Source organism: Fonsecaea monophora (genome assembly GCF_001642475.1).
Source record: "Fonsecaea monophora strain CBS 269.37 chromosome Unknown Scaff10, whole genome shotgun sequence".
In the NCBI taxonomy this organism is placed as follows: Eukaryota; Fungi; Ascomycota; class Eurotiomycetes; order Chaetothyriales; family Herpotrichiellaceae; genus Fonsecaea; species Fonsecaea monophora.
The window spans coordinates 417,511-441,939 of NW_019173941.1; the positions used below are offsets into that span (position 1 = coordinate 417,511).

Sequence of the window (24,429 nt, forward strand, 5' to 3'; positions counted from 1 at the left end):
CAAAAAATTTTTCCCTCAGATGCAGCCGTTCCTCGTAGAGTTGGTCGCAGCGCCGGGCACGCCACCCATTAATTCGGAGTAGCGGTGGCCGCACAGGCACGGCTGGCAATGGGTTTCTGGGCTGGCACGGCTGGTGGGCTTCGAAGTTGGGGTTGTGGTTGGTTCTGCCACTAGGCAAACCTCATGCACAACAATCATCACCCCGCAAAATATTTTGCTATCGAACAGCTGCGAGTGCAAAGAAAATTTTGACCCAAGACGACGCTGCAGAAGTTTTTTCTTCCCCCAGCTCTGATCTCGGGCATATGGTTCTTTGGCGTTTCTCTCAATAGACCTGCAGTTGGGTTTTCTCTGTCCTTTTCCCGTGTTTTGATCTCCCCTCTTCCTCGAACTCGACTGTCATATTGCGACAAAGACTTTCTGCGTCACCGACATCGGACATTGAACTCCATAGATCTTATCAGCTGCCGCATGACCTGAAAGCCCACGATGTCGGCATTGGGAGCTGCTACTGCGCGAGCAGTCACTCGACGGGCAGCGTCCTCGACCCTTCGTTCTCGAGCTCTCCGCCTTGCTAGACCTTCATATACCCCTCTCGCTGTACAGCAGACATCTTCCCGACGAACATATTCCTCCCCGTCGGGATCGTATCCCTCGACGAGGTCAACGGTGGTACAGTTGCTCAGTAACATTGGCTCCAAGAGGGAGGTTCAACAGTACTTGTCACACTTCAGCTCGGTTTCGTCCCAGCAATTTGCAGTCATCAAGGTCGGCGGAGCCATCTTGACCGAGCATCTGCAGACTCTGTCTTCCGCCCTTGCATTCCTTAACCATGTCGGGCTCTATCCAGTGGTGGTTCACGGTGCTGGGCCACAGCTGAACAAGATTCTGGAGGATTCCGGGGTCGAACCACATTTTGAGGACGGAATTCGGGTTACAGATCCCAAGACACTGGGCATCGCACGAGCGCTGTTTCTCGAGGAGAATTTACGGCTGGTAGAGGAATTGGAGCGTCTAGGTGTTCGAGCCAGACCAATCACCTCTGGGGTTTTTACAGCGGATTATCTTGACAAGGAGAAATACAACCTCGTGGGCAAGATCAGACGTGTTGATAAGAGACCAATCGAAGCTGCTATCCAGGCAGGATGCCTGCCCATCTTGACGTCCATGGCCGAGACATCGGACGGCCAGGTCTTGAACGTGAATGCAGATGTCGCGGCCGGGGAGCTAGCGCGAGCGCTCCAGCCTTTGAAGATTGTCTACCTCTCCGAGAAGGGTGGGTTGTTCAATGGCGACACGAAGGAGAAGATCTCCGCCATCAACTTGGATGAAGAATATGATCACCTCATGCAACAGTGGTGGGTTCGGCACGGTACCAGGTTGAAGATCAAGGAGATGAAGGAGCTCCTTATGGATCTGCCTCGCAGCTCGAGCGTTGCCATCATTCACCCAGCTGATTTGCAAAAGGAGCTGTTCACGGATTCTGGAGCCGGTACTCTGATCCGACGGGGCAACAAAGTTCATGTCAACACCTCTATCGACCAGTTTAAAGACCTCGACAAACTGAAGGAAGTCCTCATTCGTGATCGGCCCGGACTTGACGCCCCTGCCATTGTGGATCGCTACATCAAGTTCCTCCATACACGAGACTTCAAGGCTTACTTCGATGAACCAATGGAGGCGTTTGCCCTTGTCCTGCCACCAAGTGCAGAGACAACATTGGCTCAGCTGGCAACCCTGACCATCACCAGGAATGGCTGGCTTACCAACGTAGCAGACAATATCTTCGCCGCCATCAAGAAGGATTTCCCCAAGCTGATGTGGACTGTCAAGGAAGACGATGAGAACTTGACCTGGTTCTTCGACAAGGCTGATGGTAGTCTCTCCAAAGATGGCGAAGTCCTCTTCTGGTACGGTCTTGAGACCAGCGATGAGGTTAAGGACCTTATGGTCGAATTCACGAAACACGGCCGTCAGTTGTTTGGCGATATCAATCTCGAGGCCAAGCTGCACCGTGCAGCCAGAGCGGCATCCAATGTAGCCAACACTACTACTAAAGGGGTGACACAGAAGCGGACTTTCTCAACGTCGGCGAATCCATTACGTTCAGCACGACAAGCAAGATATGTCACCAAGCCTGCCCTTTCTATTCGCACATACTCCACAACCAATCCGAACCCGCCTCTTGGTTCCAAGAACAGCTCCAACAGCAAGCCTTCGCGGGTAGCCCTTATTGGAGCTCGAGGCTATACCGGAAAAGCTCTTATCGACCTCCTTAATCGCCATCCCCACATGGATCTGCGTCATGTATCGTCGCGGGAGCTCGCTGGCAGGAAGCTTGAGGGATATGACAGGCGCGAAATCATCTACGAAAACCTGACCGTGGAAGACGTTCGACAAATGGAAGAGAATGAAGATGTGGATTGCTGGGTTATGGCCCTGCCCAACGGCGTTTGCAAGCCATTTGTCGATGCCATCGACCAGGTCGGCAAAAACAGTGTCATTATCGATTTAAGCGCTGACTACAGATTCGATCCGAACTGGACTTATGGTCTACCGGAACTAGTTGACCGGTCCGCCATTGCAAGGGCTACAAGAATCTCGAACCCAGGCTGCTATGCTACAGCCGCACAATTAGGCATTGCGCCTTTGGTGCCATACTTGGGTGGTCAACCAACAGTGTTCGGCGTCTCAGGGTATTCAGGTGCAGGCACCAAACCGTCTCCGAAGAACGACGTCAACAATCTCACAGACAATATCATTCCATACAGTCTCACGGACCATATCCATGAACGCGAGATCTCCACCCAACTAGGTACATCGGTGGCATTTATACCCCATGTTGCGGTCTGGTTCCAGGGCATCCATCATACAATTAACATCCCGCTCAACCAAGAAATGAAGTCTCGCGACATCCGAACACTTTATCAAGACCGCTATGCCGGGGAAAAACTGTTGAAGATTATTGGTGAAGCGCCCCTTGTGAAGAACATCGCCAAAAAGCACGGTGTGGAAGTTGGCGGGTTTGCAGTCCACAGCAGTGGAAAGAGAGTGGTCGTTTGCGCAACAATTGACAACCTTTTGAAAGGAGCAGCAACACAGTGTCTTCGTAAGTCTCAGGTCCCCGGTTGAATCGTGATGCCCCCTACATATACTGACATTCTATCTGCACAGAAAACATGAATTTGGCTCTGGGGTATGGGGAGTACGAGGGTATTCCCATTGAGTAGGGAAATGGACCTAGACTAGAATATACGAAGGCGCCGACGGCAAGATACAATACCCCAAAAAGCATTCGAATACAAATTCCGGCTTAATCATACAAGTTCCATCCTGTGAGCTATGTCCTTTTTTTGGTCAAAAATGCACTCCTCACGTCCGGGGTTGGTTCATTCACATCACAAGAGCAGTATCGGGCAATGGGCCCAATGGATGCTCTCACTTTCGCTGTGTCTTTCCAACCGAGCATCTGGTTACAGTCTGTGCGCCTCAAGCATTGTGTGGAGACCAGCACGCAACTGGGAGAATCCGGTAGAAGGAGCCCGAGGAGGTTTGCGGCTAAGGGATCCAGGCCAGTGTCTGTCTTTGGAGTCGATTCTTGGAAGAGGACGTTGTAATCTTGTGATGAGAAGGAGAGGTTCATGGGTATAATTCAGGTTGGGAGAGATGGGAAGGGAACAGTTGAGAAAGGTTTGTCAACATGGCAGGCTTGGAAAAGAACCCCAGTTTGCACATTGTCCTTTGGAACAGGCGATAATACCAGGAACATACACAGCGAGACAGGGTCTGGCAGAAATGGCATGCGTGTTCTGGATTCGCGTTCTGAAATCATTCACTTTCCAACTCGCCTCCCAATCTGCAACCCTCTCCAGATCATGCCTCACCGCACTTGACCATTTGACCAGCTCCTACTTCTGATCTCCCCCTTTGGTTTGCTACCAACCGCAGCCGCAGCCCACGTCCTCTAGCCGGCCTCTTCGGACTCGTCACGGTTCGAAGGAATTCTCGAGGAAGTTTGTATGCGGCAGGACATTCACCGTTGTTGAGGCGACATGTTCTACAGCCATGAGAGTGAGTCCTCGTCTTTCTGGTCAGCCGAGCAGTTGAAAGACACAACTCGAGACGAAACGCTGACCACAACCTTTCTGTCCGGTTTGAACAGTCTTGACAAATCGTCAGTATGGCGTTGCGACCATCTGGTATGAAACTTCCTACTCCCCGTCTCATCCATCCCCTCGACCGAAGTCTCCCGCTCTGACAGTCCTCACACACTCTCTGAATGTTTGCCACACGCGCTCACTTCTTCACCAGGCTCGTGGCAACACTTGGCTCGAAGTCCAACCTGAAAAAGGTATCTCGTCGCGCGATCCTTGACGTCGACCTTCAGAAGGCATGCAAGACCATCACGGAGCCCGAGGTGCCCCTGGCGCTGAGGTTACAAGGCAGTCTGCTGTTTGGAGTCTCTCGCGTATTTCAGCGACAATGCGATTACGTATTGACAGACGCCACGAGTTTGAGAGACAAGATGAGGGACACGGTCCATGTCTTGAAAGAGATGGAGCTGGACCCGGATGTTGGAAAGACGCGGTCAGTCGACAAATGCTTCCTTCATCCTTATGAGACTCATTTTTATCACAAGGCCGGAACAACTTAACCTCCCAGAAGACCCATATTTCAATCCAGATCTTGACATCCACTTCGATCTCTCCGCATTTGGATTCGCCTCAGAAGACTCCAGCCCCTCCATTGGCGCCTCGTCTTTTTTCACACTTCCTTCAAGCCAGACCAGCGACTCTCTCCACGATGAGACAGACGAATTTGAGATTGAGATGCCTTCCTTCGATACGCCTGCTGGAGCCAGTGGCGGCCTCGATGTGTTCATCCATGGAGAGACAAGCTCTGTCATGCAGACTGGCAGCAGGGCCGATCCTTATTCGGTCTTTGAAGAAGAACCTGCCATCATGCATGAACCACTCTTTGACGTTGATGAGGATGGCTTTCTCCAGCCCGTTGTCCCGGAGAGTCTTTTGGGCCTCGAGCGACCAACCGATGCTGGGCAACAACGGCAAATCGACCTCATGCCTGGTGACTGGGATGGTAGCGTACATCCGCCAAGCGCAAGAGATGATGAGCTATTACCAAACTTCGACGAAATGGATGTTGTTGGACACGATGAACCAGCCCTCTTACCACCAGCTCCTCAAATCCCTCTGACCCCGGAGCTTGAAGACGAAGGATTCCGCCAAGGGACACAAGCAACCTCCTCCGTCCAAACGTTCGAGGAAAGCTCAGAGACAGCAGAGGCACCCGAGCGTCGCGGACGCAGTGTGAAGGCAATCCGACCAGATCGACAGACAGAATTGAGTAATCGAGATCTCAACGAGTGGAACCAGAATTACCTTGCCAACATGGCAGCTGCTTCTCGTACCAGACAGAGTCAAATAGCCTGCTTCGAGGCCAAGAAGAACGCCAAATTCTGGATCCTACAGCAAGGATTGGGGAATGTTGCCTCTTGTTTCGGGGATGACAGAGTCCCACACCCTTTCACCGTCTTCAGTGGTCAGTCGCTGTGGGACATGTTGAGCGGCGAACTGGGACACGGAAAGAAAAGATCACGAAGTAGTTCCCTTGACGAGGATGAACGAGAGGACGACAGGCGAGTAAGAGCCAGGACAGTATCCGAAGGTGAAATCGCTCGCGGAGATGACATGGGATTCCCATATACCGATGACAACGGGTTGATATTGCCAGGCGAGGACTTCCGTTTTGAAGCTGAGGTTGGTCGCCAGGGCCCTCCATCCTTACTTGACCAATCGTCCGGCATGCCATGGAATATCTCTGGATCTCGTCACAGCTCGGCACAGCCTTTGGGGAGCGGCTTTATCTCGAGATTGGGCTCAAGCATCGGTAGTCTCCATGGCGGCATAGAGCTAGGACCACCTTCTGCTATAAGTAGACGAGGATTGCGTCTGACTTCTGCGAGTCCACTTCTCGGGAGAGGGATAGCTTCGCTGTCCAGACATAGCAGTCGGGAACCTCTCGACACGTCACGAGTCACGAGCGATGAGGACGTCTTCGCAGATCTAGACGCGCAGCTGGGTGCCGACATTGATCTGGATTTCGAACTCTACGGACCTTCCGTGACTGTCGACACACAAACGGCTGCACAGTCTCAATGGGTGGCTGCAACTCTGGAGAATGAAGCATACAATTTCCTTACCTTTGTCAACACGAAAGTCCAAGAGAAGGCAGAACAGCAAGATGGTACTGGAGAGGGAAGAAATGCAGGACAAGAGATGACGATCACATTAGACGAGCTCCTCCCACCAACCCAGAACTCGCAGATCGTGGGTGCCCAAGCTCTACTTCACGTTCTTGCGTTGACCACGAAGGGTTTGCTAAAGGTCTACCAGGCCGATGGGTTTGGTGCTATTGAAATCTCGGTCACAACGGTTGAAATGAGCTGAGCGGGTTGGTCAAGGTGACGGTTGAACGCCTGATTCTGAAAATTGGGGATGTGGTCAAATTGTCCGAGCCCTACGCTGTGACATGTGGTATGTGCGTTGAACCTTGTGTGAGTACACGGAAAGAGTAGGATTCGACTATCGGCTGATATGCGACTGAAAATGGTGACAGTGGCTACTAATACTCCAAGACCTGCGAGATGATTCAGCTGGGGAGCTTCATGTCAGGATGTTCTGTAACCGGAAAGTCGTGGCCCGGGTCAAGGGGTGATGGTGCTCTCGCTAAATGGGGGATTTCTGAAGCCAGCAAGGATCGAGCACCAAACCATCGCCGTTTGATCGTCTAATAAAATCTCAAGAAAGGGTACGAGGTGTGGCGCAGGCGGCAGACCTCTAGCATCTTGATTTTCAAGCCACAGTGCTGTCCAATCAAGCCAGTGTAGTTCTGCGACAAATCTTGTTTCAAAGTAGAGTTCGATGATCCAGAGTTTGTGTGGCCGTATGCTGGGTAGGCAAAGGGACGAGAATACTCGTATACTAGGTACGCAAAGCCCAATAGCGGTTGATGATTGATTTCCACGCATTTTGCTTGCACAGCCCACCACCCTACCATCTTCGGGAGCAATGGGAGCCAGCTTTTTCTAGGATCTCCCATGGCCCAGCAGTCTGGGCCGCGTCTCGTCAACGTGGAGATCGGTGGCTTCATAGCCCGCAAGCCCGTTCGAGAGGCTTCCCTTAGCGGGCGATCGTCGGGAGGTCGGTCGTCAAAGAGGTCTGGTTGCGGCGAATCATGGGCTTGTGCCTGGCATGAAAGGTTGGGGTTCGCTCTTTGTCCTGCGTGCCTGGTCAGGTTCCGACTTTGTCAAGGTCAATCAATTGTTGCGAGTTAAATCGGTCTAACGGGGATTCCACACCTGGGGATTGCAACAAACAGATAGTGGCTGAAGATTGGATCCCACGGCAAGTAAAAAAAGTCCATAATATTACGTTGGATTTTCCTTGGGGTTTTATGGGCTGCGCTCACGAGTATTCGTCACCCCCCCTCATTCCCTCATTCTCCCCCTTAAGCTAAAAGGCAGAAGCACCAGAAGCCTTAGCCGAGCCCGGGTGATCGCGTCCCGATCCCCTGTGAAGCCCTGGTGGCGCCTCCGGAACTTTTAAACAAATCTGTGCCGTTCAGCAGTAGTCTGGGCCAAAACAGCCCAGAAGAGGCCAATGTGAACTAGCTAGAGCGGCGTCCATCCGCAACAAACAACCCGACCTTTTTACTTGCAACTCACTCGACCATACACATATCTGCACCGCTCGCTCCCTTGGTCGCTATCGGTGTAGTTGCTGCGTCCCTCCCCTCGGTCGCGCTCAATCTGCTTGCACTGGCTGTTCGTCACCTCTTGTCGCTTGGCTGCGGCTGAAGATTTGGTCGGCGTTTCTCGCGGCCACATTGATTTGATAACAGCCCGATGCGGACTTGAAATCCAGCCTGAACATTAATTACACCTCTTTCCCGCGGCACTTCGTCGTCAACAACCAGGTATTGTCTGTCGATGCGGGTTTTGTGGGAAGCAGGTTTTCTCTAGGCGGACTGAGACAAGGTCTGGTGCTTGTCCGTCACGATGATGACCGGCAACCAATACGGCCAGCAATGGCAACAAAACCCAGCTCCCTCGTACCAATACGACAGTGGAAATAATCAGAGACAATGGCAAGAGAACGGGAGAGGTCAGGGTCCCTACAATCAGGACAACCAACGCTACAATGACTATCCAAAGAGTCGGAATGGTTATGGGCCAGGCCAGGCGCCGGCCCCGGCTGCTTATGATCGCAACGCGCAGTGGGAAGGTCAAAATCAATATCCCCAGCCAAACGGCCATGAGGCACGCTACGTTGAAAGTGGCGATGGGTATTCGCAACCCCCTCGGCCAGGCCAATTCGATCAAGGTGCCCCTGCTCCGAGGCAATATTCATATGACGAACGCTATCGCACCAATGGGTCAGGCAGAGTACCACCAGATCACGGCCATTCCAATGCACAGAGACCACCGAGGAACCAGTGGGCAGAGCCTTCCACGCCTCCCAGGAGACTCAGGCGTAAGAATTAAGTGGTATTGTTCGATCGACGTTGAACGCTGACGCTTTGTAGCCCGCGACCGCATTTTGACTGAACCCACGTCCCCTAAGAACTTGTCCTGGGATAATCCATTCGGCGCTTTCCCTCCTAAAAAGAGACCAGGAGACAGGATGAGGCACGAGAGACACGGCAGTCTGGACAACGCCATGGCCAGTCTCGACATGAACGAACGCCGTCCTAGTGGAGGTTATGAAGCAAGACCTCATACCTCCAACAGCCCGAGAAAAGAAGCGCCTCGTCCCAGGACCTCGCATGACCGCCATGACCGTCCCCCCGATATGGTGCCTCCGCCGCTTCCGCAACAAACGTATCCAATGCCGCCTGGTCGAAACTCTCCGGAGATGAAATATCAACAGCCACCGGCCCCCAGACAGCAGGGCGGGATGAACAGTCCGAGAATGCGGCCAGCAGGCCCTCCGCGTGGTCACCCACCGCCAGGGAATAGAAGCGGACCTCGTCCTGGCCCCCCCAGTGGAATGGAAGAGTTCAGTCCGCCGGCAAACTACAACGCTCCACGCAACCATCCGCCTCCAGATCGTCGGGCAAATAACTACATTTTCGATGAGGGCTACTCATCAGACTTCATCCCTCAGTCAAGAGCACACGTTTCACCCATAGACCGTGTTCCTCAGGGATATGGACCGGGACCTGCACCTCAAGAGGACCTTCGTACGGACCCATACCGAGGGTTTCCTCCTAACGGCCACGGGCAAGTCAGCCAGTTGAGAGACAGTCAAATCCCAAATTTTGATGCCATTCCGACTGGGGTGAATGAGAAAACGGAAGACAATATCATTGCAAATCAACAAACTGGTTTCGATCGCAACGTCTACCAGAAACCGACTTATCCTGTGCCAGGGTCGTTTCCAGGTCAGATTGATACCAAACAGTCTATTTCCCCTCCTAATCAGACCACATCTCCTTTGGCTGAGTTCTCGTTTGACTTGCCTGGCTCCTCTCAACCTGCGACAGCTGGCAGAAACGATAATCCTGCACAGGCCGCTTCCTATCGAGGAGTTTACGGCGGACAGGAGACTTTCGGCGCGGGAGGACCTGCAAGGGGTGCATACGGGGACATGCAGCCTCAAGATGCGTCTAGCTCACAATATCCGCCACCTCGTACTGCCAGTCGGAATGGGATCAAGCCGAGTATGGACAACGACGCCTCGAGACCTCCACTACCAAACAATGGCCAGCCCTATCGATCGTTTAGCCAGGATCAGTATCCCGTCCGACCACATACAAGCAATGCGCAACGACCACCGCAACAAAGTTACGAGATGATGAACCCATATGATCAGGATTATGCCCAAAAGAACCGAGCTCCTTCGGCACCAACTGTAGCGGCAGGGTCCCTGACATCTGAGCAAGGCTATGCTCACCCAGGACAGGCCCAACAGTATCAACAACCGTATGGACCAGGCCCACTAGTGCGCAGAGCGACCCAGGACAACCTCATTAACGGCCCTGCTAAGCCCAACGCTTCGAACTCTGCACATCCCGTACCCGTCAGGCACTATCCGACTCCAAATGCGGAGTTTAACCCGGATGCGTTGCCAGCTCACCCTACTCCAGTGAGGCCAGGACTCAAAGACAGCAACGGCTACTCATCGGGTCAGACACCACCGGCTCAGCCGAACCAACAGGGATCGGCCTCAGGGCCTTCGTCATCTGTCACTGTTCAGGAGCTGAATAGCCTCCGCGAGATGTATCTCCGGAGTCCCAGCGACCATGCTCTCGGGTTGAAGCTTGCAAAGAAGATGGTGGAGGCGGCTAGGGTGCTTGCAGATGAGAACGGGACAGCCGACCAGAAGACCACACAGAAGAACCGCGAAAAGTACATCTTCGACGCACATAAACTGATCAAGAAACTGGTGGGAGCTAACTACCCAGACGCAATGTTCTATCTGGCCGATTGTTACGGACAAGGAATGCTGGGACTTGCTGTGGACGCGAAAGAGGCCTTTTCTCTCTACCAGTCGGCCGCCAAGCTCAATCATCCCCAGAGTGCATATCGAGTGGCTGTGTGCTGTGAACTGGGGACCGAAGAAGGTGGAGGGACCCGACGTGATCCTTTGAAAGCGATGCAATGGTATAAAAGAGCAGCAACACTCGGAGACACGCCTGCCATGTACAAGATGGGAATGATATTGTTGAAGGGTTTGCTTTCGCAACAGAAGAATCCACGTGAAGCAGTGTCGTGGCTGAAGAGAGCTGCCGAACGGGCGGATAAGGATAATCCTCACGCGTTACATGAATTGGGCCTCCTTTACGAATCGGCCTCGTCCACGGACCATATCGTGCGCGACGAGAAATACGCCTTTCAGCTGTTCCAGCAAGCTGCCGACCTGGGCTACAAATACTCGCAGTTCCGGCTTGGGTCGGCGTATGAGTATGGGTTGCTCGGTTGCCCGATCGATGCTCGTCAAAGCATTTCATGGTACACTCGAGCGGCGGCTCAAGGAGAGCATCAGTCAGAACTGGCGCTGAGTGGTTGGTACTTGACAGGGTCAGAACCGCTGCTTACACAAAGCGACATGGAGGCATTCTTGTGGGCACGGAAAGCCGCGAGTTCGGGCCTTGCCAAGGCAGAGTATGCAATGGGCTACTTCAGCGAGGTCGGCATTGGCACGGCAGTGGACATCGAAGAAGCCAAACGTTGGTACTATCGAGCAGCAGGTGAGTAGATACCTTCCGACCTCGAAGACATTGAGAACTAATTGGTATACAGCACAAAACTTCACCAAGGCACGAGAACGACTCGAGGTCCTTAAGAGAGGTGGTCCGAAGCACCAAAAGACACGGATGTCGCGATCGAATGTCAACAAGCAGACTGATGGAGAGTGTGTGGTCATGTAGGGGGAAGAAGAAAAAATCGTGACAAACACTTGACTTTTGGGACTGGGTTTTCCCCAATTCTATCTCTCGCCCTTTGTTGTCCGGACTTGGGTCGTTGATGGCCATTACAATCCATTCCGTCCACGCTCGCCTGGTAAGCAAGATGAATTCGGAACCCAGCTCCAGGTAGAAGTCTGTGCTCAAGGGGAACAAAATACCACGAGGGACGAGGGGGGGAAAGACTGGACAAGAGAGAAACAGAGTGTGAGAGAGAGGAAGAAGACGACATCTGGAGCCAAAAAAACAAAAAAAAAACAAAAAACAGAATCAATCCCCAGTCAATCAATGTGGGTATGTGGTATGTCAAACCGTCAAAACGTCAAAAAATGTCCAGAGATATTAGCTCAATGCAACGTCCCCAATGCCCGAATTCGGGGAACGACGACGACAAAGGAAATGTTGTTTTTCTTTGGTATGTGTGTGTGATTGATCTGTGTGTGGTATCGACCCCTCGGAACGTTTCTATGTATGTTATGGAAAAGAGAACAAGCTGCTTAATTTCAATAACAGACGGATTTGCCTTGTATATCTTGTATAACTACTTGACCTACATATCTTAGCTACCTATGGTGTGTCCGGTGCGTCTGTCTACCTACTAGGGTATTGGCTAGGGTACCTCTGTACCTATTATAGATAGGGTATTATTGTGATTGAATTGATCAGACGGAGAAGATTCAGATGGACATCCCCCCTTTTTTTTATACGTCAATGCTAGGTAAGGAGTTTAGATCCGGACTTCATCCACCCTGGCAAGCCTCTTCCTTGGACGTAGAGACACGCTGCATCCGATCTCTGGGGATCTTAGACAAAAAACCTCGCGAAATAGGTGCCCAAATCGGCCCCGTCGTCAAGAGCGGTTGCGAACCCGATGATGCTGTCTGGACGGACGACCACCACGGCGCCGCTGCCCACGCTGACACCGTACCTGGCGTGCGCGGTCGAGTCCGGGTCGTAGTACGCGTCGCCGAAGCGGGCCGCGCCCAGCGCCTCGTCGGCCTGGGGTTTGTTCCCTGCGATGACGGTCATGAGGCTCAGTTTGTCGAGATATCCGCGCATGCTGTCGCCGTCGAGGTACGTCCTGAGATTCCTCACCTTCTCCCCGGTCAGGAGTGGCTCGCCTGCGAAGACGACCAGCGAGAACACACCCACGTTCTTCATCAGCGTGTGTAGCCTCGTGGGGATCCGGGCGCCGGGGCCGTGGACCGCGACATCGGGTGCGCGCCAGCCGCAGGGCACCGTGGTCGACTTTGTGGTCACGTTCAGCATGTTCGCCCCGTACCGGATGCCCAGGCCGATGTTGAACTGGACGTTTTCTTCTAGGACTCTGGCCAATAGCGCATTCGGCGCTGTCGACGAGAGACCACCCGCGACGGCCAACTCTGGCGGGACGGTTCCGGATATCAGCGCGGAAAAGGTCTTGTCCAAACGGATCAAGTGCTGCGCGACAGGCCGCCGTTCGCTGTCGTACGTGTCCAGGATCGAGGCGTGGTACCAGCCCTTTAGCACCCCAGCCAGCTTCCACGCGAGGTTGAAGGCGTCGTGCACGCCCGTGTTCATGCCCTGCGCCGTCCCTGAGGAGTGGCTGTGGCAGGCGTCGCCGGCGAGGAGGATCCTGTCTTTAACAAAAGTATCTGCGAGGGAATGTCGCACGCTGTCATGAGAAGTCGGTTCTGGTCAGTGCGTTGTGGTTGCCAATCCAGTGCATCGCTCGTAAGCGAATAGAACAGTCCCTCCTTGGGTAGGGGAACAAGTCGTAGACTTGCAGGGACTCTTACTTGTATACCGTATACCAATCCACGCACTCGTATTCCCAGGAGAATGGCTTGACCGCCAGCTTGGCCTCGTCGACAGCTTGCTGCTGCGTCATGTTTTCGCCGTATTTAATCATCATATCCTGCGAAAGTGCGAATCCCACTCTCGTACGGCCGTGGTCTAGCGCTGCGCAAAACACGTTGCCGTGTGTGGGTGATTCGAGATGCGCAAAGCCTTCGCGAGAGTCTGGCATATCCGTCTCCACAACACCGTCGACACGCACCCAGCGGAGGGTTGTGCTATCTGCGGCTGACGAGATATCGGCGAGGTGACGGACAGCAGAGTGGGCACCGTCAGCGCCGACGAGGTAGTCTCTGAAGGAATTCAGTTCCCGCGTCACATAATAACCTCGTCCATATCGACACTCATGGGGAGCGGATAGGGAATAGAGGAGGCCGCTAACACTCACCCAGCAATTGTCCGGACTTCTGAAGTATCAACGTTCTTGGCTTCAACCTTTACTGGACAGGCGTGGCCGTTCTTATCCCCCTCGTGATCAGCCTGTGCGGTCAAGCTCATCAACTCCCATCCACTCGCAACAACTCCGCCAAGTTTCTCGTACTCGGCCTTCAAAATGTCCTCGGAGTACTTCAAGCGGATGTTGAGCATGTAGTCCAGAAATGTATGTCCCTGCATGGCGTCAAAAACATGGCGCATACCCCGTGTGTTGTCTCGTCTCCCATCCTTGTCGTAGTTGACACCACTTCGCGACACGAATCCCACCTGATTTAGGCGCGTGAGAAGGTCATACTGGTCGAACATTTCCAATGTGCGGGGGAATAGTGTACATGCGCGGCCGTACATGGGCAGCTTCTGCTTTTCGAGTCGCTCTGTCTCCGTAGAGGTGTAAATGTTATGGTCAGCGGGAGAGGGGAAGAGAACAGAGGCATGGCGGACAGTAATCAGAATGTCGCTCTTACCAACAACACAGGTCTTGATGTCCATGCGCTGCAGCCCATAGGCTGTCAACAGGCCCACTGGCCCTCCACCACATATCACCACATCGTAGCGATCTCTGAAACCAGGCATAGTAGTCTTGTCAGAAAGCACACCGTCGATTCTGCGTGTGAAGTCTTGGAGGCAGTATAGATTAGTTGGCTCGAGATGTCCCGCCGAGGACTGGCAACAGACTTATAAAATTGTACCACCTTTTTAACTTGCCATGTGCTCTGACAGGGGTGTCTGCTATGGTCTATTGACCTCATCCAAGGCTGCCACGACACGACGGGAGGCCTTGTACAGCCCCGCGCTTTGGGCAAAGCTCACAAGCACACATGGCGTCGGTCAAGCAGGTGAAGACTGTCACCAGGAGATCCGTCTCTGTCCTAGGCGAGAGCTACTCTGGGGCTGGATAGAGGAGGGCGTCTGCAGTGTGAGATTCATTACGAGCCATCTTCATTGGAGCTTTGGCGGTGAGACAGAGGTTACGCATTGTAAGTGGTGTTCGAAAAAGGAAATGGCTGCGGTCTTGCAGACCTTATGACTGATGATAGAGTAATAGAATAGTCCGAGAGCAGAAGAAGGTGTGGGATTGAGTGCATTGGGCAATGTTGGTGGTGAGAAAGGAGGTGAAGAACATGAAAGCAGCGTATGTCACGTGCCGTGGCTGATGACATTTTGCAAATCATGGTTGAATTTCGCTGCGCGGCAGATGCTACTTTTCCACATCTGTACTCGGTACTCTTTACATACATGCACAATCACGCTATTAATAATTAAAGATAAAGAGGTATTTCCCTCCAATTACGCCTTCTTCTCAGGCTTGCCCTTTTGCGCCTTGTTCTTGTTGTCCCCGGCATCCTCATAATCGCCGCCAGCTGCTTCGTATCGCCGCGCCAGTTCGCCGGCTTTCCAGGCAGACCATGACCCTTTGCCTCCACCTGATGATCAACCAACAGAACGTCAGCTATTCAGAGGACGCGAGAAAGGTAGCCAAGGATGGCGGAAAAATGCCTGGGCGAAGATGGAACAGGACAAGCCCATGGACACGAGGGTTACAAACCTTTCTCCATGTTCTTCACTTCCTCCTTGATCTTCTCCCGCAGTTCAGGGTCGGTTGGGTTCCCCTTGGAGCTGGGCATGGTCGTAATTTCCTGTCAGAAGACAAATCCAGATGTGAACTAATTGATCAACGTGCAATTGTTTGATGTATTTCGAGCAAGGTTATTAAAATGTTGGCTGCTCTGGTGGAAGAATAGAGGGTGATAGTGTGGGTATTATGTCTTGGAGCATCAACCGATTTTTGGGGATTGCCTCGGTCGCTACCGGGGCGCGAAGAGACTGAACTTCCCCGATGTCGACGACGACTGACTACTTCTGGGACTCGACGTTCTCGAACTCGTGCCAGACGTTGACGTGGTTGATATTGAACTTGTTCTTTCTTTGATCTGGCTGCTTCCTCCCTTCGACGACGGATCTGATGGTGAGGATTCAGAGGCTTTCCTTAGGATTTGGCGCAAGGCCTCCTGTGCAGACGAGGGGCTTTCAGTGGCACTCGTAGAGCGAAAAGTTGGAAAGCGAATCATGGTTGGGAAGGGGGCAGAGGGACTAATAATGGGGGAGATATCGTGTTAAGTCGTCGGGAGGGTTTGGCTTTGTGCTGAATGCAGGGTCGATGTCGTTATAGATCTGGCCTTGAGCTGGTTTTAAGACTAGGAATCGAATGTGGAATCAGGCTTATCTGGTGCCTCGATATTTGCGATATCCGATATGCGATGGGCGATCTGCAACCAGGTGGAGACTCGATTGCACGATGATAGCGAACAAAGGGATCGTAGGGCAAAAGGCAATCGAGGAGATGTATACGTCACTGAGTGATAAGTGTGCTGTTGATTGTGTGAGAGTTCGATCTGCGCCTTGGTGTCTCGGGTTGTGGCTGGCCTTGTGCTGCAGGCTCCTTTTCCCATGCGACAGCAAGAACGAGGCCTTGAATATGTTTCTTGTGTGGCGTGGCTAAAAGGCAAAGGAAGAGAACAAGCTAGAAGCACAAAATTTGCCCCAGTCGAGGTTGAGGCTGAGTACTTGTACTTTGTCCTAGGATGTTTCATGCTGGTGGTGCCTCTTCTCCTCGTGCCTCCACCTCCCCATTTTCCTTTCTGGACTCGATCCATCTCATCGGACCAGGGATCGCGATTGGAGAGGGCGAATCCGCATGCGCTAGCCGCCCAATCGGGGTTGGATGACGATGATCTTTGCCTCAGCACGAAAGTGCCACCAAGAAACCTGACGAAGCTGGCGGGGGATGGCAGCTGTTCCGGTTTGAAGCCTCGGGCTCTGGAGCAGCCATCCGGCCAAATCAAAGACACGCGAGACACGTTGGGGCGTTTCTGGCGCGTGCGGGATGACGGGTCCACAAAGTCACTTGACTGGCAAAAATCAAAGAGCCGACAATGGTGACCCCATGATTCTCTCCGCGATCGAGGAGGGTATTGCCTTGCAGGTTTTGCCAGGCACCATCAAGAGATCTCTTTGATCCGTGTCCGTCATGGGTCATGGATTAGGACATTGTCGATGAGACGAAGCGAGGGGCAAACAAAGCAACTGGTGGCTGGTGGTGGCACTCGAGTACCAAAAGAAATAAACGATGATGACCGAAAATGACCTCATCTGTGCGCAGCCTCGTGTCCCACTCTCAGCCAATGACAAGCGACGAGGCTGAACACAATCAGTGCCCGGTCCGAGGCTTTTCCTGAACACAGCGTATTGGGGGCATCAGAGTGGTTTCTCACTTGTCCAAGTAGATTGTTTTTTGACTCTTGAGGCATTTGACCAGAAAAGACTCTGAAACAGAGTGTGGCAATAGCCAATGCTGGCAGCACCAGGCGAGGATATGTACCTCTTCGCATCGAGTGGTGACAAGTGGCTGTGTAAAACATGTCCCGTGATTGGTGGTGGCGCTGGGACCGGGACACGTATCGAATCTCCTTGCACAAGCATCGCACGAAAGGGCTGGGTGTTTGGACGAGATCCGTTTCTATGCGATACGATAACGAGGTCCACGTCCGCACTGTCGAGCACGCATCCTCCCTACCCGCACACTCTTTGATGCCATAGCTTTATCGCTTCTCGTCTGTAGCAATGTCGCTCGTTGCAGTGTATACAAGGTACTCGACACTATTAACCGGATACCGATGCTTTTATTGTTCCGGTATGTGTGATAAGATGAAATGTCTAAGCTGCCCTGTCCAACCACGAACCCACCAAAACAGAGCCCAAGATCTGCTACAGATCTGAGGCCTGATATTTGAGATGAACGTTTGTCAGTAAAAGAGAGATCGAAGCCACAGACTTAGTAGAGCCAGTAACAATAGTCACATCACCCCTGTGGGGGAAGCTCAGAAGCACTCGAATTCCCGCGCTGGGAGCAAGCGTTGCCTTAGCACAGTAGGTTCAGCACAATCCTGGCAACTCACTTCCGCCCTTTCCCCACAGACCTGTATACCTCGTTCCCCTCGATTACAACTTTGCTTCCACACTCTTCTCCACACTCTTTACCGAGCCCTCAACCTCCTTCTCCATTTCCTTCAAGGCTTCGGTGGTGCTGCCCTTTTGCGAAGCCTGATACATCAAGATACGGCTGACCTGGACGGTACCAACAAGGAAGAGACAGAAGTTGACAGCAGCAAGTCTGTTGAGTTGATATAGTGTCAGTATTGCCAATTCACAGACTGTACACATTGAATCATGCATATTCTAGATATTGTAGAAGTCCCATGGATAAGCGGGGGAAAGTCAAAACTCACAGCAAGTTCTTCGGTCGAATGATAAAGCACCATCTCGTCCAGATGGAGCCTGTGGCCATGAGAGCCAAGTTTTGTGTCAATGACAGTTTCTCGGCTGGGCGGAGGAAGTCTGATGCGCCTGCAAGGACGACACCCCATTTCATGATAGGAGCCCTGGAACAGCGACCCGCGTTAGCATCCGTGTATTTCGTTGTCCAGCCAAACTACCACATATTTCCAGGTATCCAAAACGCAGGTAAGCAATCTTTGTACGAAAGCGCTGGAGTCATACCAGAAATGCACTGTTTTTATGCCGACCTCACTGGTCCAAAGTCTCTGAAACAGAGATTGCTGCGGCGCACCCTCAACGGCCGGGTTCGCCGCAGTGCCCTGCCATCGTCGAAATACGGGGTTTCTCAGCTGGAAAGGTGCACGGGAAGTGAAGGAAGTCGTGGATTGTCTGGCGGTTTGCTGCGCAAAGCGCAGTCCGAAGCGGGCGACCATTGCGAGGATGATCGGGTGCGCGTGCTGCTACACGGGGTGAGCTTTGGCCCTGGCAGTACTGCTGGCGATAGTGACACGGAGTCTAGCGACGGAGGATGGTAGTAAAGGAGTGGAGATTGTCGCACTTGTAGAAGTCGATATCAAAAGGATGAAGTGAAGAGAAGTGAGTCAATCGAATTGCTGGGGTTTCGGAGGATGAGGAGAAAGTCAGATCTCCGGCAAATCGTTTTCACAATCTCCGTTCTCGCTCAACACCGAAGTCCGTGTCTGACATAATAAAACCAGCATTACCTTGAATTCCATTGCTCGGAAACAATTTCTGTCAGACTGAAAGATTTCTGTCTTTCGATACCGCCAAGGTCCAATTCGTGCTCTGAACCAGCACTCACTAAACGTCGAACCTCATGCGCCAGAAGCTCCCTACATACGCACAGTTGACACTCGGCTAGATCTGGGGTGCCCGCGATGGCCACCAAATATGCCTTTACCCAAGGCTTGAGGGAGTTGAGATTTCACCTGAGCAATTCGGGTCAGGGAAGCGATGCCTGCAGGTGCGTACCATAAGCCGCAGCAGCATTCAAGACTGCTTCAAACGGCATGCTGAACTGCGATTTAGATCCTTCCTCAAGCGAGCATACCCTACCATGAAGCACCACAATCCCAATATTCCTATCTTAATACGCGAAGCTACGGGCGTTGAACCAAAGGTGTGGGCAAGATACGGTATGAACTCTGGATCACGACACACTGGCACTGCAAAGGAGGCTGATCGCTTTAATGATACAGGGTTCGGAAGAGAGAAGTCAGAGTCATTATCAGGTGAGTTCCCTGCAGCAGAGAGAGCTAGCGATTGGTTCTTACACATGTGGCAGGTCTTTCGGACAAGGAAATAGAGGACAAAGTCACGACCTTGGTCAAGAGCGAATAAGCCATGTGAACGAGCTTGGGTCAGCCCTAGCTCGATCAACAGGGAATGTATAATACCCAGTCTACTTGGACAGGGAGGAAAGCTATCGACCAGGCTCGGCTGCGCCGGATAGAAGAACAGTCTGGCAAAGAATACTTGATTGTACATACGACTGAATGCCAACAGCCAAACCAGAAAAAATACAACTTTTGCACCGGCTCTATAATTTCACGCTTCGACCTCTCCAAATCTGAATTGAGCCCAACCCATGCTCGCCTCCTGCATTGTCCACAGTTGCTTTCCCTGATCCGTTCCGCTGGCACCCACGGCGATAAGAATCGGCAACAGATGCTCAAAGGTCGGATGGGCCTGTCTCGCATCGTCCCTCTCCAACAATTCATTCATCGCTTCGTCCCTCCGCTCTCCCGGCTTTGTCTCCGCCGCAACCTTCAAGGCTTCGTCAAACGTCACCGCATAGGGCATGGTTCTATTCGAACCCCTTCCCATCATCATGAGGTGTCGCAGATTGTGCACGCTCATGCCCGAGCAAATGATGAGAACATTCTCCTCTCGTAGTTTCTGGACCGCCCGCCCGAGTCTGATGTGCGCGGCCGCGTCAGTGTGGTCGTCGAAGAGACTGACTTGCACGATCGGCACCGTCACGGGGTTCGTGTCGGGATTGAACATGACTTTGAAGGGGACGAAGACCCCGTGATCCAACCCCCTCTCGGCCTTTTGCGTCTTGATCCCATGCTCGCTGAGGGCGTCTATGACCTGTTGAGCCAGCTTCGCTGAGCCTTTGTTGGGGAACTTCTCCTGGTAATAACTGCGAGGGAACCCGTAAAAGTCGTAGAGCAGCGGCTCGTCTTCGGCCACGTTGACCTCGATCGTGTTGGGCCGGTCAGCTTGCCAGTGCGCGGAGAAGACCACGATGGCCGAGGGCTTCACCTGCTGCGTGATTTCGCGGCCGATTCGCTGCAACTGTGGGTAGACGGGGTGTTCGGTATTGAACATGGTGTCCGGACCCTAAGCCAAGGTTGGTCAGCAAACAAACAACCCAGCAAAAGAGGTCTCCCAGACAGCAAGCGAGGCAGCAGAAGAGGGGACTTACGCCATGGGAGACAAAGTATACGGGCGTCCGTTTGGCCATTTCTCCTCTTGCAGCACCGGAGAAGGATCTGGTCAATACCGAGAGCGACCTGAACGGGCTGAAGATGCGCGCGGCCGCGGCAGCCACTTTGTTGTCACTACTGTCGCTGTCTAATGATGTCCACAGAGACCACGGAGTGTTGGACTGCGCAATGGCTCCCGCAAGGACGAGGATGAGTATCGATATAGCAAATGTGACTGTCGCAACCCTGGTGGTGGTGGTAAAGCGCGTGTTAGTTGGAAGCATTCATTCAAAGGCCGAAACGGGACCTGCGATTTCTCTTTCCAGTTCCTCGATTGATGTTGTGCAAAAGCTTTATAGACTTGGCTTCCTCTCGATTATGATTCCTGGATCTACGCCCCTCTATATTATACCACAACGTGCTCGGAACGAGGCCCTTACGGCAATGGATGCAGGGCTTGTGCTGAGTGGAATCAAACATTATCTAAGCGGTTCGCTGGCGGTTCGCTGGAAGAGCGGAACATCTCCGTTTTGGCTTTGGTAATAATACAAAACTCTACATGCCAGTACCTCGAAGACATATGCAGTAGTATTACTGGTAATACCGAGTATAATTATCTAGGAATCAGTATGCTGAGCCACTTCCTTCTCGGCCGATAAAACGAGTGTATTCTGTCTGGCTTCTCAAGTAGGGGAGGTTTCCCCGGTCCAGCCTTGTCCAATCCAGGATTCAAGCAAGCGGCTTTCCCCCTCTTCCTTTTGTGTAAGGAGTACTCGTATCATTCAGTCGTCACTTTTAATGGTCTGTGCACCATCACTCCGGGCACTCTCTTGCAACCAGCTAGGCCAGCCTCTTATGAATGGCACAAAGTTGAATCGGGCTGGAAGAATAAGCTGATCGCCTTCACATTTGAGCACCTGCGAGACAACCGCTTCTGCTACTGTGCCTGGTTCCAGCACCACCTGATCCGAAGCCATATTCTTGACCAAGTTGCGGGCAAGTGGCGTCCGTACCCATACGGGATGCACAATCCTACGCATCCTGGTCAGTACATGGTCGAATGGAGACAGAATCGACCTACGTTGTGCGGACTTTATTCGCACCATATCTCGCCCTGAGTTCCTGCGACAACCCCTCGTGGAAGGCAAGTACTGCTGCCTTGGTCGCGGCGTAGCTGGTGACGCCAGCCCATGTCGCAAAGCTCGACATGCTGGCAATTGTGACCACATGACCATGATTCTTCTCGATCATGTCCGGCAAGAACTCCTTGACCATCTTGAAATGGGCCAGGATGTTGACGTCGAAGGTGCGTTGGAGCTGCTCCTCTGTTTCGTCGAGAATGGTTCTCGCATTGGCAACACCAGCATTGTTGATGAGCACTGTCGGGTCTCCAATGTCCTTGCGGACTCTCGCCGCAACGTCCCGAATATCTTGGGACGAAGTAACATCAGTCTTGTAGAATGTGGCACTGGGCGGTAGTGGCGTCTGAGGAGGATTAACATCAAGAACCACGACTTTGATGTTAAGTTCGCCAAACTGCCGAACCATCTCCTGCCCGATTCCAGAGGAGCCGCCACTGATCATGACAATCTCGCGGTCCCAGTTCCATGTCGTGTCTTTTACAAAGTTATTGAGCACTAGCCGGCTGAGATATCTGTTCAACCTATACAGGACACTAAATGTGAGAAGTCCCCCGAGGGTTCGATTAACGACTTTGGGCTGAAGTGCACCCGTTCCAATGGCCGAAAGAGCTCTTTGGAATCCCTCGGGGTATCTCAGGTGCAGCAGAAGAAGGGCAGCGGGGACGATTGGTTGCAGTAAAACATAATGGACGGGTCTAAAGAGGTATTCGAGAGTAATCCCTTCTCTCGGCGGTTGTAGAACTGACATAACGGACGCTTGGAGCAACTAGAACGGTTTTCTGGGGAGGCCTCGTAGATGACATTAACTCGAGTTGAGCAGAAACTGATTGCTACCGGGGAGCCTCCGCCTGAGTGTGCCATACTCGTCGACTTGCTCCATGTCATCTCTATTTCCCTACCAGTGGTGTCAGGGCATGCGACAGGGGTTTGTCGGTAGGCCTGATGAGCTGAGAAAGGGGATGGAGTTGTGGATGTTGATTGTCTTGGAGCAAATTTACTAGCGCAGTTTTGGGGGCAGGCGAAGGGGGGTGAGAAATGACGGTTCCTTGCTTGCCTGCCACTACTAACTGCCTGCGTGCCTCCCTGCGCCGGCGCAGTCACGGTTTGTCAGAGGCCAATGGCCCGTGACCAAACACCGCACCTCACTGTCGCAGGTAAAAAAGGCTCCCTCTTTCAAAGCAGACCACTTCACCCTGTGCGCCGTACCGATTACGCTGCTTCAATCGAGTGCCCAATTTCCTCTTTGTCAATACTGTCTCTCTTCGAACCATGGGGCGCACCATTGACCAGGATGTGCATGCGGCATTCGTCGAGTTCAAGGCCAAAGGTACGTACGTAGTATTGTCACCTTCAGTATTGACTGTACTATACCTCTTGTACGCGTATCACGATACAACATACTGTACTGTGACGATAGACGAGAGGAGCAGCTGACTGATTCGTGTCTCCACACAGAGGACGATAAATGCATGTCTGTTCAATGCATCTATTGTCAACAGATCCGTGCAAAGAACACTTCGCGCCAGAAGCAACATCTGCTCGAGTGTCCTGGCCTACAGAACCATCCCAATGCCACTCGTCCACAATCGTCTCCTGGCGATGCCATCAGCGCTCCCAATGGATACAGCACTCCCTCCATCTCCCACAATGCGACTACCCCCATGAACAATGGCCTCACTACCAACGGCACTCCCATGCAAGGAATGTCCAATGGCTCGACCATCCCGCCGCCTCCCGCTTCTACCACCCCTAGCCAACGTCACACCCCAAAGCCCACAAAGGCTCCCAAGACCACTCCTGGCTCCAGCCTCCCCGCGCCACCTCTCGATGATGTCCATGCTGCTTTTGTCGAGTTCAGAGCCAAAGAGGAGGACAAGTGTTTGTCGGTACAATGCATCTATTGCAACCAGATCAGGGCCAAGAACACATCGAGACAACGCCAGCACCTCCTCGAGTGCACAACATATCAGAATGTCATGAAGGAGTCAATACCTGCAAACAACCTTCTTCACAGATTTGATGAAGGTGATGTGGCCCGTTCGCTCCAGCTACCCACCCCAACCCTTGAACTTGACTTCCGCATGAGCATCAAGGTCAATCCTAAGATTGGCGTTGGGTCAGGCCTGTTCGGTCAGCGCGACTGGGTCAGCATTGTTGGGGGACAATGGGCTGGACGATGGGGCAAAGGTATTGTCATTGTACGTCGCATCCTGTCAATACCCCATAATCATTCATCAACTGACCCTGCCTCTAGCCTGGTGGTCAAGACAATCAACTAGTCGTCAAGGACCTTTCTGCCCGCAGCGATGCCAGCTATCTGCTCCAGACCAATGATGACCCTCCAGCCTACATCACAGCAAGGTCCAAGGGTTGGCGAACAGGTGCCAAAGATATTCTCGAACGACTCAACGACCCCACGGTGGCAGACACCATTCCGGCCAACCAATACAAGTTCCGCATCACCGTTGAGCTCGAGACTGGCGATGAGAGATACGCGTTTCTGAACACCTGTCTTTGGTTGGGAAGTGGAACTCGGAGAGTTGGTGAGAGTAAGTCGTGCCTTGACCGGAAGATAGTTCATCCTGCTAACGCCCGGACAGTCATCTATGATGCGTACAGGGTCGGCTAGAGTCCTGAGCCTGAAGAACTTTCTCCCACCGAAGCTTCATTGTTATATTTCGAGGAACTGCTATGGGCCTACGAAGAGAGCGTAGGGGTGGCCATGATTGGATGCGGACCTC

General features: G+C 52.7%; 7 protein-coding genes across 7 annotated transcripts; 4 read left to right on the forward strand and 3 right to left on the reverse strand.

The window, feature by feature from the left end:
- Positions 1–489: 489 nt before the first annotated feature.
- Positions 490–6,467, forward strand: AYO21_02414 (hypothetical protein; the record flags this gene model as incomplete). The annotated part of the gene is made up of 4 exons (XM_022652393.1): positions 490–3,109; positions 3,175–3,226; positions 4,312–4,587; positions 4,640–6,467. 4 exons carry the CDS (start codon positions 490–492, stop codon positions 6,465–6,467), a joined length of 4,776 nt encoding a protein of 1,591 aa, XP_022515429.1.
- A 1,610-nt stretch (positions 6,468–8,077) lies between these two features.
- On the forward strand, positions 8,078–11,451 carry AYO21_02415 (hypothetical protein; the record flags this gene model as incomplete). The annotated part of the gene is made up of 3 exons (XM_022652394.1): positions 8,078–8,552; positions 8,605–11,271; positions 11,324–11,451. The coding sequence occupies 3 exons, from the start codon at positions 8,078–8,080 to the stop codon at positions 11,449–11,451; spliced, it is 3,270 nt and encodes a 1,089-aa protein (XP_022515430.1).
- An 840-nt stretch (positions 11,452–12,291) lies between these two features.
- Positions 12,292–14,331, reverse strand: AYO21_02416 (hypothetical protein; the record flags this gene model as incomplete). Its single annotated transcript, XM_022652395.1, has 3 exons — positions 12,292–13,141; positions 13,266–13,616; positions 13,712–14,331. The coding sequence occupies 3 exons, from the start codon at positions 14,329–14,331 to the stop codon at positions 12,292–12,294; spliced, it is 1,821 nt and encodes a 606-aa protein (XP_022515431.1).
- Positions 14,332–17,757: 3,426 nt separating this feature from the next.
- On the reverse strand, positions 17,758–18,527 carry AYO21_02417 (hypothetical protein; the record flags this gene model as incomplete). Its single annotated transcript, XM_022652396.1, has 3 exons — positions 17,758–17,929; positions 18,045–18,247; positions 18,297–18,527. 3 exons carry the CDS (start codon positions 18,525–18,527, stop codon positions 17,758–17,760), a joined length of 606 nt encoding a protein of 201 aa, XP_022515432.1.
- A 465-nt stretch (positions 18,528–18,992) lies between these two features.
- Positions 18,993–19,455, forward strand: AYO21_02418 (hypothetical protein; the record flags this gene model as incomplete). The annotated part of the gene is made up of 3 exons (XM_022652397.1): positions 18,993–19,078; positions 19,144–19,346; positions 19,400–19,455. The coding sequence occupies 3 exons, from the start codon at positions 18,993–18,995 to the stop codon at positions 19,453–19,455; spliced, it is 345 nt and encodes a 114-aa protein (XP_022515433.1).
- A 207-nt stretch (positions 19,456–19,662) lies between these two features.
- AYO21_02419 (hypothetical protein) lies at positions 19,663–22,436 on the reverse strand (the record flags this gene model as incomplete). The annotated part of the gene is made up of 3 exons (XM_022652398.1): positions 19,663–20,460; positions 20,546–20,792; positions 21,628–22,436. The coding sequence occupies 3 exons, from the start codon at positions 22,434–22,436 to the stop codon at positions 19,663–19,665; spliced, it is 1,854 nt and encodes a 617-aa protein (XP_022515434.1).
- A 521-nt stretch (positions 22,437–22,957) lies between these two features.
- AYO21_02420 (hypothetical protein) lies at positions 22,958–24,317 on the forward strand (the record flags this gene model as incomplete). Its single annotated transcript, XM_022652399.1, has 4 exons — positions 22,958–23,015; positions 23,144–23,886; positions 23,943–24,237; positions 24,289–24,317. The coding sequence occupies 4 exons, from the start codon at positions 22,958–22,960 to the stop codon at positions 24,315–24,317; spliced, it is 1,125 nt and encodes a 374-aa protein (XP_022515435.1).
- Between the last annotated feature and the right edge of the window lie 112 nt (positions 24,318–24,429).